This window comes from Lemur catta, chromosome 7 (assembly GCF_020740605.2).
Source record: "Lemur catta isolate mLemCat1 chromosome 7, mLemCat1.pri, whole genome shotgun sequence".
Lineage (NCBI taxonomy): Eukaryota > Metazoa > Chordata > Mammalia > Primates > Lemuridae > Lemur > Lemur catta.
This window is the reverse complement of record NC_059134.1, coordinates 55,609,695-55,627,203: the sequence shown is the minus strand read 5'-3', so window position 1 is coordinate 55,627,203 and position 17,509 is coordinate 55,609,695. Positions and strand designations below refer to the sequence as shown.

Genomic DNA, 17,509 nt, shown 5'->3' with positions numbered 1-17,509 from the left:
TCAGCCATCACTATCCACTCAGTCCCTTGGGTCTCACCCAAAACCCAACTGTGGAATGGACAGCCAGCTTACAGCTTCTCTTCCTTTATCCAACCCCTAAAGACAAGCTCATAGTTCCTTTTTATTCTATGAATTTTATTCTCCACACTGAACAAATAACAAAGTGTGAAGTGTAGGGAAAGGATCAAAAGTTAGGAATTTTTTAAAATTTATCATTATCACCCCTTATGCCTTCCTGATAATGGTAAATGGAAGTCTGAACAGGCTTTTGCCCTTTCCTTTTTCTCTCTTTACCCAAACCTCCTGGACCCATTATGTCATCAGAGGCCCTCACCTCAACCTGAAGATACAGAACATCAGGATCCCCTTATCTAAAGAGGACAATGAGTTTCTCCCCATAGTAGATGCTATTGCACTAAGCTTCTGCCCTAGCCTGGAATGGAACTTACCTGTACCCACTAATTAGATCTGCTTATTTGCTGTGGCAACCTTATTTTCCCATGTAAACTATAATAGAGCTGGACCAAGAGTGGTTTTAGGTCAGGTCCAAGCAAAAATATCATACCATCACTGTTTACCACACAGAATCAAGAGACAAAGTAGCTCCAAAACATGAGATTTTTGACAGAGATCAAATAATTTCATCATTTGATAAGCAGAGGACCAGAGAAGCAACAGGGATCTTTTTATATATACTGATACAATTCAACAGTTTTAGATATTTTCAGAGCACCTACTTTGTGCTCAGTGAGACATCGTGATGGATACTGTTTTGGTATAAAGGTACAAAGATGAAAAAGATGGTCCATGTCCTGAAGTAGTTACCATCTTATATAAGAGACAGAGGGTGAGTTCCCCTCCTGCTTGCCACCTCGGATCTCCTGAGAGAGGAAAGTCAAGAGTCACAATGACAGGGGATAAAGGGAAGAACTAAGGAATACTCGATTGGAGCTACTGAGTGTGAGAGTTTGGCTTTATCACATCTGACATACTAAGGTAAGGACAACTGGCAATCTCACAGATTCTAATAAGACCTCCAACACATGGCATAACTTAAAAACTGACAGTGCTAAGCATATGTAAACAGCTGTAGTGACCACAGGCAATGAATCTATCCTCTTGGTATGAGGATACCACTTCAGGAATGTGAAGGAAGAGGAGTGGTATAATTTGAGGGGTGACCTTAAGTCACCTTCAGTTTCAAAATTCAGTAGTGGTTCTTTCCCTGTCAAAGCACGTATTTTGATATTTTTCTGCTCTAATTTCCACTATTCCACTCAACAAAATTTAACTAGAATTCTAAAATGGGAATGAATTGACTCAGCAAACTTCTTCATCAACACGTAGCACTGTGGCTCCCTGATGTATACTGCAAATACTAGGTTTGTTTGCTTTCTAAAACTCTGTAGAGAAGGGGATTTCATCATTTTCCTCAGTAACACATTCCATTTTTCCACAGGTGATAGCTTTGGGCAGTGGTATTAACATCTGTCAGAGTCAAGCAATCTAGATTGTTGTCTAGATTTTATTTCTTAACCCTGCATCCTTGGGCACAGCTACACCACTCTAAGCCTCATGTTTCTCATCTATAAAATGGGGATAATGATTGCAGCTCTCTGCCTACCTCAGAGGTCCACTATGAGGATGAAAAGAAGTAATATGGGTATAAAAACACTGAAAATAGTAAAAAGCTAGAAAGAGGTAAGGAATAAATTAAATTATCATTATGTCTAATAACCACAAACCCCTGTTTAAAACAAAAGCCAGAAACTCCAGTGCATCATCCATCCATCCATTCATTCACTGTGCAGGCTCTATTCTGTACTCTGGGGCTATAATAAAGAATACAATAGATAAAGCCCCTGGTATTTATGGCTTACATTCTAAAAGAGGATAGAGTCAAAAACAATCACCAAAGTGTCTATTCCCATAAGATAAACATATGGAAGCAGATATTGGTTGGGGGGTAGAAAGATACTACTTTAGATGGGACAGTCATGGGATGCCTCTCCAACAAGGTCTCATATAAGCAGTGACCTGAATGAATTGAGGGAGCAAGCCATGGGGCTCTCTGGGACAAGGATATTCCTGGCAGATGGAAAAATTACAAAGATCCTGAAATAGACACATGCTTGGTGTGTTCCCAAAACCTCTTGGAGTTCTAGCTATGTGGTTGTAACAAAGTGAGCAAGGGGATATGAGGAAAGAGGCAAGGTCAGAAAGTTAGCTAGGAACCAGATTACAGAAAGCCACAAAGGCCATAATACAAGCTTTGGAGTTTATACCTAGAATAAGAAACCACTGGAGGACTATGAGCAGAATAGTGATGTAATCTATACACTTTCTTCTTCTTAATGTACTTTATTAAGATGTTTCTCACAAATTACAGAAAAGATTTTTTATCATAGGCAAAAAAATACAAATTCCTATTTTATAACAAAATAGTGAAAAGCAACAAAGGAAATTTGCACCTATAACTCTAATGAACTCAAGAGTTTCTAGTTCTCAGTTCTAGTCTGATGGAGTACTCAAAGCTTTCAGGGAAAGCACCAAATTTATTACCTCATAAAAGGTTGTATGAACAGCACTTTTATTGTTCACACATATATACTAATATACCATCTTCCCTGCCTTACATACAAAAATATTCATCACACGCAAATTTTCTATTGTAAATATGCAAAGAATATTAAATATAATCTATGATATTATCTACCTTTTTAAAAACAAGATGCAAGAATCAAGGCAGAGAAGAAATGTTACTAATTAAAGAATCTATATTCTTCTTTATTTCAGATAGCGTCAACTGTTCAACAATATTTTAAAGAAGTTTCTATATAAGTTCATCCACAAGTTTGGATTTTCCTTATTACAGAAATGTATGACCAATACCCTTGATTACATTCTCGCAATTAGGGCATTTGCTTAAAGAAGAGGTACATTCCTAGCATACTACCAGATGACAATAAAGAATAAATACAGTGGAAACTTCTTTGTCCATACCAACTTTATAAGTTCTTTCTTCTTGCAGCTTCCTCAACTGTTCTTCCAGTGACAGACCTCAAATATACTCTGTTTGAATATAATTCATATACTTTTCCATTGATGTCATTTTTCAATTTGTCTCTCCTTCTCTTTTTCTTTTTCTTCTTCATTAGAAGTTCTGACACAATATCACTATTTTATAATTCTCTACAGTTGTTAAGATTTTGTTTTGAACTGTTTTATCAGAAAAATAGTTTAAAAGTGGCATTTTGGAATTGAACAGCTTGGGTTCAAATCAGGGCTTTATCACTTATAAACTAAGAGTTTGGAGTAAGATACTAACTTTGTCTCAGTTTCCTCATTTGTAAAATGGACCCAGTAATAGTACTTACTGTAGTGTTAGTGTGAGACTAAATGAGATAATCTATGTAAAAGTTATTTTAAAAACACTCCAATATTAGCTATGATAATGATGTAGGCCAGACAATTAGAAGGTGTTCAATAAGGATTGCTAAATGAATATGTCTTATCTAATAGCAGGCTAAACCTGAATGAAATACTTAAACAATGGGACACTAAACAACTGAGGGAGTAGAGATAAAAGCAACAGGATTGTGGAGGAAGGAACCAAAATGGCTAAGAATTGTACTATTAACTGACTTAAACCATTAGCCTACATTTACAGTAGAAATCAGTGAGTCTGATGGTTTTTAACATCCTACAAAAGCTTGTTTGCTTTATGATACTTTCAACATGATCTAAACTAGCTGTGATTATACATGGCCCATTACAAACCACCTGGGGAAGGCTCCAAGGTTTACCTAAGATGGTCAAGGACAAGTCTATACCCCAAAGCAATTTTGGGTGGCTGCTTCCTGATCAAATAAAAGTCTCAAGGTCAAGGAAAAGAGTGAAGAGGAAAATGACTAGGTAGGAGAATTTTAAGTTTCTTAGCATAATCTCTATTAAATGCTTGGCTGGCTATTAAGCTATGCAAACACAGGGGCAACCCCTAGACAGCCAGGCTACAAAATTTAAACAAACAAACAGAAACCAACTCACTGAGCAGAGATAACAATGGCCATAGATGGAGATATATTTCACAGATTTATCTCTAGTAAGTTCATACAAAACCAACAAATAAACAAAAAAAGCAAGCAACCTTTGGGGAAGAGGAGTGGAATATCAGTATCCAGAATTGATACTGAAAAGTTGAGTTTTCAACAAGAAATTACAAGACATGCAAAGAAACAGGAAAAAGTGTGACCCACACTCAGAGGGGAAAAAAGCAGTTAACAGAAACTCTTTCTGATTTCTGAATGTCCCCAAATGTTGTATTTAAAAAATTTTAAATCAGATGTTATAAATACATTCAAAGAACTAAAAGAAATCATGTTTTAAGAGTTAAAAAAAAGTATAACAACATTGAATCAACAGATTCTCAGTACCAATTATTTTAAAAGAACCAAATGGAAATATTGGAATTGAAGAATAAAATAACAAATGAAAAACTTTTTACAGAAGCTAAACAACAGACTCTATATGACAGAAGAAAGAATCAGTGAATTTTAAAATAGACCCATAAATATTATCCGAAATAAAGAACAGAGAGAAAAAAGATTTAAGAAAAACTAATAGAGCATCAAAGAACTGTGGAACAACATAAAGCACACCAATACACTTATAATGGGAATCTCCGAGGGAGAAAAGAAAAGGAGCAGAAGAAAATATTTAAAGAAATCAATGGACACTTCCCAAATTTGATGAAAAATATTAATTTATTGATCCAAGAACCTCAGTAAACCACATGTAAGATAAACATACAAAAAAGATTCACCTAGACACATCATAAACTGAGGAATGCCAAAGCCTAAGTGCAAATCTTGAAAGCAGTAAGAGAAAAATGATATCATGTACAAGGACAATCAGTATGATGAACAGCTAACTTCTGATCAGCACATTTTAAAAAATCAGAATAAAAACTTCTGATCAGAAACAATGGAGGCCCAAAGGCAGTGGGATGACATATTTAAACAGCTGAAATTTTTGAAAATTGCCAATCAAGAAATCAAAGCCAACAAAATTACCTACCAAAAATGAAGATGAAATAAAGACATTCCTTTCTCAACAAATTAGATATAGAAAAAGAAAAAAAAAGTAATAGAGATATTCCAGATTAACGAAGATAGAATTCATTGTTAGTAGACCTAATTTACAAGAAATACTATTAATAAAAGAAGTCCATCAGACTAAAAGGAAATAACACCAAATGGTACAAAAATGAAGAGCAGAGAAAATGGCAAATACATGGATTAATGTGGATAAATATATACTTTTTGGATTTCTTCCATTGACTTCTTTAAAAAACATAAGATTGTATAAAGCAATAACTATAACACTGTATTGATAGGCTTCTAACCTACATTGTGTGTGTGTACAATTTATAAAATAATATATATATATACACACACATTCATATATATGAATGAATGACAATAACAGCAAGGAATGAAGCTATACTGGGGCAAAGTTTATATACTTTATTGGAATTCAGTTAATATTAATCTGAAGTAGATTTGATAAATTAAAATGTATAATTTAAGACCTAGAGAAACCACCAAGAAATAATTTTTAAAAAGCATTAAAATATTTATTTAATACAAAAGAAAGCAGAGAAGGAGGAATAGAAAAAGTCAGGATCCATATAGAAAACAAATAGAAGATGGCAAATGTAAACCCAAGCCTAACAATAATTACATTAAATATGAATAGTCTAAACACCCCAATCAAAAGGCAGAAATTGTCAGACTGGAAGAAAACCACCAAGCAAACAAGATCTAACTATATGTTATCTATAAGACACACATTATAGATTCAAAGACATGAATAAGTTGAAAGCAAAATAATGGGAAAATATGCACCATGCAAATAATAACCATAAGAGAGCTGAAGTGGCTATATTAATATAAAGACTTTTTTTTATTTTTATTTCAGCTCATCAAATATAAAGACTTTAAGAGAAGAAATATCATTTGAGACAAAGAGGGACACTTTTTAAGTCAAAACAATATAACAATTTTATCAAGAATAACAATAACTATAAACAATTATAAATGTAATTTAAATAAATATACAATTTAAACATACATACTAACAACAGTTTTGCATAAAACAAGAGATGTCAGAATTGAATGGAGAAAAAGATAATTCTATTATAGTTAGAGATTTCAATTATAGTTACAGATTTTACTATTCCACTCTCAATAATTAACTGAACTCAAATGAAATTGAGCAAAGATACAGAAGACTTGAACAACACTGTCAATCAACTTGACCTAACTAACATATACAGAACATTCCAACCAATGTCTGCAGGGTATCCACACATGGACCAATCTCCAAAATAAACTATATGCTGGAATATAAAACAGATCTCAACAGATTTAAAAGGACTGTAATCACACAAAACATATTATCTGACCACAGTAGAATTAAATTAGAGATCAACTACACGAAAGACATTTCTCCAGAGAACATACACAAATGGGCAATACACACATGAAAAGATGCTCAACATCATTACCCATTAGGAAATCCAAATAAAACCACAATGAGATACCACTTCATATCTAGCAAAATGAGTATAATCAAAAGACAGACAACAATAGGTATGGGCAAAAATCTGCAGAAACTGGAACCCTCATAATTGTTGGTGGGAATGTAAAATGGTGCTGACACTATGGAAAAAAGTCTGGCAGTTCCTCAAAAAGTTAAACATAAAATTACCATATGACCCAGCAATTCAACTCCTTCGATACGTATATACCCAAGAAATATGAAAGCATACATCCATACAAAACCTTTTACATGAATGTTCATAACTGCATTATTCATAACCAAATAGTGGAAACAACCCAAGTGCACGTCAACTGATGAATGGATAAACAAAATGTAGTATTATCCATCCAATGGAATATTATTCAGACATAAAAACAAATGAAGTACACCATACTGATACATGCTACAGCATGAATGAACTTTTGAAACACTACGTTAAGTAAAGACTATATGTTGTATGAGTCTGCATCAAATGTCTAGCAGAAGGCAAATTTAGAGAGACAGAAGGCAGATAAGTGGTATCCTAAGGCTGAGCGTGGCAATTTGAATGTATGGTAAAAAGGCACAAGCGAATTTTTTGAGGTGATGGCTACACAACTCTATGAATTTATTAAAACTGTTGAATTGTCTGACCAATGAGCTTAAAATTCTAGTAAGCTTTTCAGTACCTCAATCATAAATATGAGTAGACCTCTAAGGATTACCAAATATGTAAAGAACACCTTCCACATAAAAGGGAGAAAACAAAACAAATGGGAGAAAAGGCCACCTGGAAAAAACAGACTGAATAGGGAGAAGAAAACATCAAAAGAAAGCCTATCATCTTATTTCTCTTCAGAAATAAGAACAGACACCATTTCTGGAAACAAGAATACGGTGCTATAATTTTTTTTTAATGAAAGAGCACTTGGAAATTAAAGAGAACACAAATGAAAAATTCAATAGACAGACTGAAAGATGAAGTTGAAGAAGTCTCCCAAAAATCAGACCAAAAACTGAGGTAAGGAATATAGAGATAATATTTTTAAAATGGAGAATCAGTCTAAGAGAACCAAACTCTAAATAATAGAACTTCCCAAAAGAGAGAACAAAAAAAGCAGAAGGGAAGAAATCATCAATGAAATAATTCAAGCAAATTTCCTAGAACTAAAAGTTGTGTTTCCGGGTTGAAAGAGTTCACAAAGCTTGTACAATAAATAGATGAAAATAGGAATGTAATTATGAAATTTCAAAGCAATGGTGACAAAGAAGATCCTACAAGCTTTCTGAGTTAAAAAAAAATAAGTCATATACAGAGAAGCACAAATAAAATGGCTTTGAACTCAGCAGTACTGAAAGCTAGATGACAAAAGTACAATGTTTTCCAAATTCTGATGAAAAATTATTTCCAACCTAGAATTCTATAATCAGCCAAAATATTAACCGAATATAAGGGTGGAATAGAGAATCCTCCTGCCATTTTTGAGACCTGAAAGATATTAAATATTTACTTCCCATTTACTTTCTCAAAACTACTAGAGGATGTGCTCCACACCAAAATGCAAAAGTAAACCAAAAATAAGGAAAGCATGGCATAGAGAAAATAGGAATACCAACACAGAAATGCAAAGGGATTGCGAAGACTATGGTGAAGGGTGATCCCAGAAAGACAGCTACTTATTACATGGCTTTTAGTCCTATTTGACTTTTTGATATAATACTTGGATAAAAATAATAACTTTTAAGTAAATATTCTTAAATATCATAAACCCCAGAAATAATTATTGTTACTCTTTGGTATTTAGCCTTTCAGAGATGATGTGCAGATAGTAAACCTTGATCATCATATGTCCAAACGTATCTTGATTTTTACCTTGTGCTTGAATGCTAGTTTGATCAGGTGTGGAATTTTTGGATCTAAATAACTTTCCTCATACCTCCGAAGGTGTTATTCCTTCGTCCACTATTGTTAATGAGAAGTCTGATGCTAATGTTGCTTTGGACATTAGCTGTATGTTCTCTTTGGAAGCTTTGAAAATTTTTTTCTTTATCCTGTGTCTCTTTTCAATTATCTGATTTAGTCATTAATAGACCTTTCACCTGAAGACTCATCCAGCCTTTCTTTAGCTGGAAGAGTTTTCTTCTACTATTTCTTTGATTATTTTTCCACTCCAATGCCTCTGTTCTCTAATTCTTCTTGAATCTCTGTGACTAACCCTCTATTGTCCCTTATTCTCAAATGTTCCATCTTTTATATCATTAATTACCTCTTCACTTATATGCATTTATTTTTTAATGCTTGTGCATTTATGTATTATATTTTTAATTCTATTAATAAGAACACTCTTTTATCCTCTGATTGCTTTAATATTAATAGCAGGGTGTTTTTGTAGATGCAACATCTATAAAACCTCTCTGAACATATTAGATTTCTTTTTCAATTCTCTTTGCTGAATTATCTACCTCCTGTGGGGCCAGTTTTATTTCTTTATCTTCATCCTTCTCTTTAATGCTTTGTTTCTCTCAAATGTCTGGAATCCTTAGCTATCCATTCATATTTATAAGTGAAGGACTAGATTAGTGTGTATAATTAGCATGAGCTTTTCCTGCACTTATGTAAGTCTGTTTCTCCACTATCCTCTCTGAATGGGAGGTCTGATGCAGTCTATTAGTGAGTTATGGAGAGATGGTTACTGCCAAGTGTTACTTTGGGGTATGCAGACATGGAAAAGCATGTGATATAGAGATTCCTCTCCTCCCAGTTACCAAAGTTATGGGAAATTTACTCTTGGGATGGAGAACTTTAATGTATTTTCTTCCACCACAGAGCTACTTTTCCTTTTTCCTCTTCTTTGTATCTGTGGTAGAATTTTACAATTAACTCAGTTCTGCTCTGCTTCTCTCTCAGGCCCTTATGCCCATATTAGGAGCTTTCCTTGGGTAGACAGTTACTTTCTTTAGAAAATTATCTGGTTTTAGCTTGGAATCAAATGCACTTGCTGCCTTTTGCTCACGATAAGGGGGAGGCTGCCCATGCTGTTTCAAATGTAGAATTTAATTAATTTATCCCTCAGGATGACTCAGGACTCCTTCCTGCTTCTTTTATATATTCTTTCAGCCCATTTTCTCTGGAGCTACTTTTATCTTCCTAGGAGTTTTCTCTTACTTTAAGCTATGGTTTCTTCTGCTCTAGTCAATCTGACCTTATCTGCTTTCTGCCTTCCACAAATTCTTCACAATGGTTAATTTATATTGTGCTTTTGTTTTAGAGCACTATTTTTAAATTTATTTTTCAATATATCTTTGTTGAAATTAAGAAATTTGGGATAGCAAGAGAGATGGGCACATGAATTCAGTCAACTATCCCAATCCAATTTCCAGAGGAATCTTTCTAAGATGTTAGTTTAGACACTGCATATTCAACTATATCAATCCTCTAGTTAAAATACTCCCTTCACTCCAGCACAAAGTCCAAGTTCTCAGACTTGACATACTGGATTCGTAACAACCTGACTTTTGTTCATGCTATCCCTCAGACAGTAAAGCAGTGATCTTTTCTCTGCCTGGTATCATTACCTGTGTTTACCTGACACTGCATTATAAATCCTTGTTTACATGTTCTGATTCATCACTAAATTGTGAGATCAAGAGCAAAGATCTTACCAGTCCTTGGCTCCTCAGCACCTAAACAGCCTATTACATGGTAGGTATTCATTTTATAAATGAGAATCAGGTACTAAAATGCCATAGCATCTTGGAGTCAAATCTCAGACCAATGAGCCACAGATAATAGAAATTTAGAGCTGAAAGGGACTTTAAAGATCATGTTTGTTAAATGAAGAAACCTTTAGGGCCTAGCAACTCTATAAACTTCTCTGTACTACCAGGCAGAATAAATTATTCCATCAAATATGACCCCACTGTACATTATTCACAGCTGTTTTGCAGCTCTTATCTCTCCAGTCTGTCTTTAATTTTTTTTTTCTCAAGGACTAAAATAGTGCACATTCATTTTTATGTCACCTATACTTTGGCACAAAGGAGGTGCTAAGGAAATACTTATGGTATGAGTGAATAAATGAATGCTCAGGAGAACAGAATTTTGCACTGGTTTCTACCACTGACTCACTTAAGGGTAGGGAGCAAGTCACTTAATCTTTCTGAGTATCAATTTCTTAATTCATATTATGGAGACAACTGTGATTATTTCTCACAAACTGAGTGGAATGATCTGTGAGAAACCAACTGAAAAACAATGACATGCTACTACAATACAAACTATATCCTCCATGTAAAACTAGTAAGGAAATACAGAGCACTGAGCTATAGAGACAAATGTTCTGAATTGGGGGAGAAAAATGTCCTTGACAGCCTGAATGGTTTTAATTGTAGACACTAAACCAGTACAAGTTTTTACCAAGCAGGTGTTACCATCTCTGCCATATGGCATGAGCCCCAGGGCTCTTCCTCCTCAGTAACAAACAACATAGCTATGGCTTTACTGCAGTCTCCTTTATAAGACCTCTGTGACATCTTTCTCTGTTCCCTGCCACAGTGCAAAGAATACTGAACTGGTTCTAACTATGAGTCTTCAGAAAATTCTGTCTTTCTAACTGTTAAATGGGGGTGATAATACTTCCTTTAAAAAGTAATTGTAAGGACTAATTATGCTAACATATATGAAGTTCTTAACACACACTGCATATTAGGCACTCAATGATGGTTGCCACTCTTCCTACAAAAGCATAAAGACATTTGAGCCACAAGCCACAACTCAGCTTTGTTTAGGCCCTTTCTTCAACAATTTACTGTTCAAAGATCTTATGTTTGCAAATTCTTCCCCATTCATTAATTGTATCTCCTCCATTTGATGAATGGCAGCAAGAATCAGGAGAAAGCAGTGCAGACTGGGAATCAGATGCCTACTGCCATCAACCTTTCTCTATTTCAGTTTTATCACCTATAAAACAAGGATAATAACCTACATCATTAAGCTCCTATGAGGATTAAAAGAGATAATGAATAAGAAAGGATCCAATATGCTGCAAGGCACTGAACACATGAATGTTATTTTGTAATCAATAAGAGTAAAAGACTCAGAGGAAACCAAGAGCCACTACTGGAGGCATGGTTCAAAGTATTTTGATGGTTGACTCAGTATTATGTTAGAACTTACTACTTCCCTGCTTAAAATTCTTTAAGCTTTTCATCACCTTTAAGATAAAGTCAAACTCCTACGTGATCTGGCCTCCTTACCACTCCTCCTCCTCACCATCCACCTCTACTCCCTTCACACTTCACATTCCAGGAATACCAAACTACTTGCAGTTCCCTATACAGGCATACCTCACAAACCTCTTTGTCCATGCACATGCTATTCTCTTTCTGTATGGATTACAGAAAGATCTCATCTCTCCTTAATTCTTACTGTAGATAACTAACTCATTCAGCTCAGACTTTACCATCAGAAAGCTTTTTCTGACACATCCAACCTTTCATTCCCCAAACACCAGGACTTGGCCAGATGCCAAGGACGTAGCAATTAATAAGCCAGGCAAAGTCCCTGGCCTCATGAAGTTTAGCTTGCTGCACTATAACTGTTTGTGTCTTCACGTCCCCCACAAGACTGGGGAGTTCTTAGGTGTTAGGACAATGTTTGATCAGCTTTGTAGCTACTTCTCCACACAGGACCTGGCATAAAGTATGGGCTTTTGCAAATATTTAGTAAATCAATATGGCATAACCACCTTTGTAAAAGAGACAGATATAAAAAAAAAGAAAAAGAAAAATAGTATTCTCATATATATCACATTTCACTATTTATAAGACCATATCAAACATATCAACATCTCTTTTATTCTTATAATTGTCCTGAAAAATAGAATTTGTAAGTTGAGAGAGACAGAGGGACCTTTGAAGTCACCCAGTTTTACTTCCCAGCCAATTCTTCAACAATTCCTGTAACATCCAAACTTTGGTGACAGGGCATTCACTACAATTTCAAAGGACAGAATGAAGGCCCTTAAATCAACAGAATCTGCTCCTTTCAACAATTAGTCCTAATCCTGGTTTTGTAGACCCTCCAGACCAAAGAGGGAGTTTTCTTCTAAATTCAGGTTTGTGAAGACATGTCCAGGTAAGGTAGATTGTATCATCCTCATTTTATTGACAAAGAAACTGAAGCTCAGAAAGGCAAATTGGCTTTCCTAAGGTTTAAAGCTACCAATTTAAAAATTAAGCCTAAAAGCCACATACATCTTCTAGTTCCAAGGTTAGAATTTTTAGAATATTATACAACTATTATGTATCCATAAAAATTAAAAATAAAAAAATTATTAAGAAAAAGGAATTTGTGGAATATTTAAACTGGAAGAGATACCCACTGTTTATTAAATCCAATTCCCTTAGTGGATAGATAGGAATTCTGAGGCCCAAGGTGGGGGAGTGACCAATATGAGTGCCTCCCAGCCTAGGCTCTGCCTCAACCACACTGTCTTGACCCTTACCTCCATACCTCCCCATATCAGAACACAGGAAATAAAGACTTACCAAAGTATTAGAAGAATTATAATCCTCAGTTGACTTATCTGCAAAGGAAGAAAAGAGACTTAGTCAATAAGCAATTATGGTTACTCTTCTCTTGACAGCTAAGGAAGTCTATCTGATCAAGCACTAGCCAGGTTCAGAGAATAATTTTAATAATATATGACTGGTACTATGGGCTAGACATCATGCTAGGCAGAATATACATATCATCTCCTTTAATCCTCACTTATGGCTCTGAGTACTATTATTATATCCACTTATATAGATTCGGAAACTGAAGTTCAGAGAAATTAAGTGTAGTTGTGTGTCACTTAGTGATAGGGCTTTGTTCTGAGAAATGTATTGTTAAGCGATTTTGTCATTGTGTGAACATCAGAGTGTACTTACACAAACCAAGATGGTATAGCCTACAATATACCTAGGCTATATGGTATAGTGGCCTATTGCTCCTAGGCTATAAACCTGTACAGCATGTTACTGTACTGAAAACTGTAGGCAACTGTAACATAATGGTAAGTATTTGCATATCTAAACGTATCTAAACATAGAAAAGGTATAGTAAAAATATAATATCAAAGATAAAAAAGGGTACATCTGTATAGGGCACTTACCAAAATGGAGCTTATAGGACTGGAAGTTGCTCTGGGTGAGTCAGTGAGTGAGTGATGAGTCAGTGTAAAAGCCTACAACATTATAGTACACTACAGTAGACTTTATCAACACGGTACACTTTTGCTACACTAAATTTATTTACACGTTAAGTAATTGTGCTACAATGTCATGACAGCTATGACATCCCTAGATGATAGGAATTTTTCAGCTCCCTTATAATCTTCTGAGATCATCATCATATATGCAATCCATTATTGCAGCACACAACTGTAACTTGCCCAGGGTTCACAAACAGGGTAAATAGAGGAATTAAGATTTGAATTCCGGTCTGATTCTAAATACTATGCTAGAACTATATCAACATCATCAGCTACACCATCATCAGGCTTCAATGGCCAAGAAAATTCCTTGCATTCTAAGAGAAAGGGAAAAAATCCATAGCACCATCCTGAGCCATCCAGGCCAAATCATGACCAGCCTATACCTTCAGTTTTCTATATCCATGTCTATTCCCCACAAGAACGGAAACATTAGGGTTTAGGAAAAGAGATATTAATCCTATCAAGTATAATTAAAGGCAGTATTTTGTTTTCTTAGACTCAAGCTCCCTCAATGAAACAATTATCATATTTCATTGATTCTGAGATGTACATTTTTTTCACATTAACATCTCTGAAATAGAGATGTGTCCTATAATGAAAAGCATTTCATGGTTTACTTGGCAGCTTTTCTTCCCTTAGTGGCATATAAAATAATGGTGTATCTTATAATCAATGACATCTTGACTTGATGAAATAGGAAATGGAAACCCAATGGAGAGCTTAGCAAGAAAAGAAGCTAAAAGACCTGGTATTGTCTTCAGTCTTGTTCTTTAATTCATAAGGGTTTGAGAAGAAACTGACTTTGCCAGTTCACCACCAACGGAACTAAGGAAGAGAAATAGTCTACCAAATCCAACATATTAATCACCAAGAACCAAGCCCAGAGAATGTCTAAAATCCCAATTACATCATATAAGAAAGCATTAAGTACAGCTTCTTTGGCCTTACACCAAATCATAAACCTACAAACCATGAAATAAGGCAAGCTATGACAACATGTTGTTAAAACCAGCCCTGAATAGCCAGTTGTCCCCTGGATAAATCAATTCAGGATATACTTTAAACATAATTCTTATGTTTTTCTTGTCCAAAAGAATATCAGCCTAGGCAGAGTACAACACTATGCCTTCTTCACTGCACTAGCCCTAACCTTATGCACTGCTAGTATTTTTGAGGACTGGGTATGTTGGTAATAAACATAACTCTTATATCATATAAAAACCAAGTAAACATTGTTCCTTTAAAGATGATGTAAAATTTCTATATATCAAAATCAAATTCCAAAGCACAGAATGACAGAACAGAAAGTACTTCTAACCCCTTCATTTTACAAATGAGTAAAATGGGGTTCAGAAAGGGAAAGAGACTGGTTCAAAGTCACATAAATCAGTGGCAAAATAGGGCTAAAACCCAGATGGGTTTTCAATCTCTTCTATTTCTTCCCCTATCATATTAGCTACTAACTAGCACAAAAAAATCAAGTGTTGAATAAAATAGGAAACTTGACAAAAAATTAACATGTAGGCTTGTGCTTAGGCTATAGACAGCAAAAGGTTTAAAGGCACAAGTTTAAAACATAGTTCTATTATATATCAGCTGAGTCACCTTGGGTATATCATTTAATTTCTCTGTGCCTAATTAGTTTGAGTCATAAAATGGAGATAATATTTATAGTACTTGCCCTGACAACCCCCCAAGGCCATCATAAGAAACACCTGAGACAATTCACATGTGCGTATATAAAAACTGAGGTAGTGCTATGATAACTAACAATATGAGAGGGGAAAAGAGAAAGGAAAGATATGACATTAAAAATAAACTGTGCCAAATATACAATTTTGTCTAGTGTTGGGCCTTGTCTTCAACTTCTAGAAAATTAAAAAATCTGCATTTACTTATATATACACATGAACAAATTTATACACAAAAGCATGCTTATGCACACACAGGTATACATATATACTCAATATTATTCACATATGCTTGCACAAATGAACATATACACAATCACCTGAATGTGCATATTTATACACATGAATACTTAAGTGGACTTTAATTCCAAACACACACAAACCCACAGACAGGGCTATGCTTCCATATACCTACATACATGCCACTTGCACATACCTACATACAAGCATTCAGAAAGACAAATTCTTCCAGAGACTTCATTGCTGAGGCTTACAAACTCCTAGCATAAACTCTAATTTCCTGACTAGAAAACTTTTCCACTCAGTAGCCTTCCCATCCCAATTCCTACTTGGAACGACCCAGTCCCTCAATGGAAGAAATGAGACAGACTCAGCGGGGCCAGATGAGAGGAAGGAAATACTGCTGGGCCCTCTGCTGGGCACTACCATGGCAGCGTGAGTGAAGCTGCAGTTTGTCATCCCCACCATCTGTGCCCTTTGATACAAGCCAGATACTAGCTGGGGAAAGCATCCTTCAAAATTAGCTAGTTCACCTTCTCAACAATACTGTCCTTTAAAAGGAGGTGACATGAACAAAGAGTACTGGGACTGGGAATTAAAAGACTAGCCCAGCCATTGATTAAGCCACATTAGAAATGCCTTATTTGGCTTTCATGTCTGCAAAACAAGGGAGGGCTGGTATATACTAAAGTACTTCTTGTTCTAACAGCCTAAGATGCTATATAAATAAAGCAAGTCTCCAGAAATATAGGCCCCTCGTAAGATATACTAGGAAAAGAAAGATTTCTCTGCTATGAAAGGAGGTGCTCCAAATAAAATTACTAGAGGCAAGTAGTAAACTCAAAATGTGCTCATCTAGGAATTAGGAAACCTAGCGTTCTAATCCCAATGCTGCTATTAAAACCCCTCTGAAAAACACATTACCTTATAATACAGAGAGTACATCTAAAGAACATTTATTATTAGTGGCTTGTTTTTCATTTGACTGATGAAAATTAGTCCCCTGAGGAAGAAACCGGGCTTGCCTACTTAAAAGATACACATTGATGTTATTAAATAACTAATGATATTACCAATAATGATGGTAATGATAGCTACATTTCCATGGTGATAGTTTACAACCTACAAAGAACTTTCACGTCAATGAGCTCATTTATTTCTCCCTACAATGTCTTGTGACAGGAATTTTTTTACCCATCAAGGCTCAAAGAAATGAAGTGACTGTTAAAACTTAGTAAGTATCTGGAATCTAGACCTTCTAGCACAAAACCTGTATCTTTATGTGTAATACCATGTTATTTTTTAAAAACATACAATTTCAGAGTGAAGACTCAGGTTTGATACAAAAACCCATCATCGTGGCTCTGAAATTCCAAAATTCCATCTTAGTGAATGTGCCACTTCACTCTTTCCAATACTTTCTTCCCTTATCCCAGACCAATAGGCATGTAGAGCTTTTCCATCCACGTTAAAACCTCTTGCTGAGACTGCCCTGGACATAGTCCTCATACCTGTGAAGCTCATGTACTTCTGGCTGTTGGAGGTCTTCTTTGAGTTGTAAAATTCCAACACATCCAAAACAGCCTGTGGGTTTTTCTTCTGCTCGGACTTAGTGATATTTGATGTCTGAAGCAAGCGGGCCCACTGTTCTGGCATACCCTAAAAGAAAGACATGCAAGGTTATAAGAAAGGCACAGTCACAGAGCCTGTTACCAAGCCTGCCACTTAGCAGATGTT

The 17,509-nt window shown here is 35.3% G+C and overlaps 1 protein-coding gene across 5 annotated transcripts in view; it reads right to left on the bottom strand.

Moving 5' to 3' along the window:
• PAK1 (p21 (RAC1) activated kinase 1) overlaps positions 1 to 17,509 on the bottom strand; it is a 153,110-nt gene that overhangs the window by 41,178 nt on the left and 94,423 nt on the right. For all 5 annotated transcript variants that reach the window (XM_045557287.1, XM_045557290.1, XM_045557289.1 and 2 more), the window contains 2 exons: positions 17,284 to 17,431; positions 13,132 to 13,169 (listed from right to left, as the gene is read on the bottom strand). In XM_045557287.1, the coding sequence (XP_045413243.1) occupies positions 13,132 to 13,169; positions 17,284 to 17,431 (186 nt within the window). The remainder of the gene's footprint in view (positions 1 to 13,131; positions 13,170 to 17,283; positions 17,432 to 17,509) is intronic.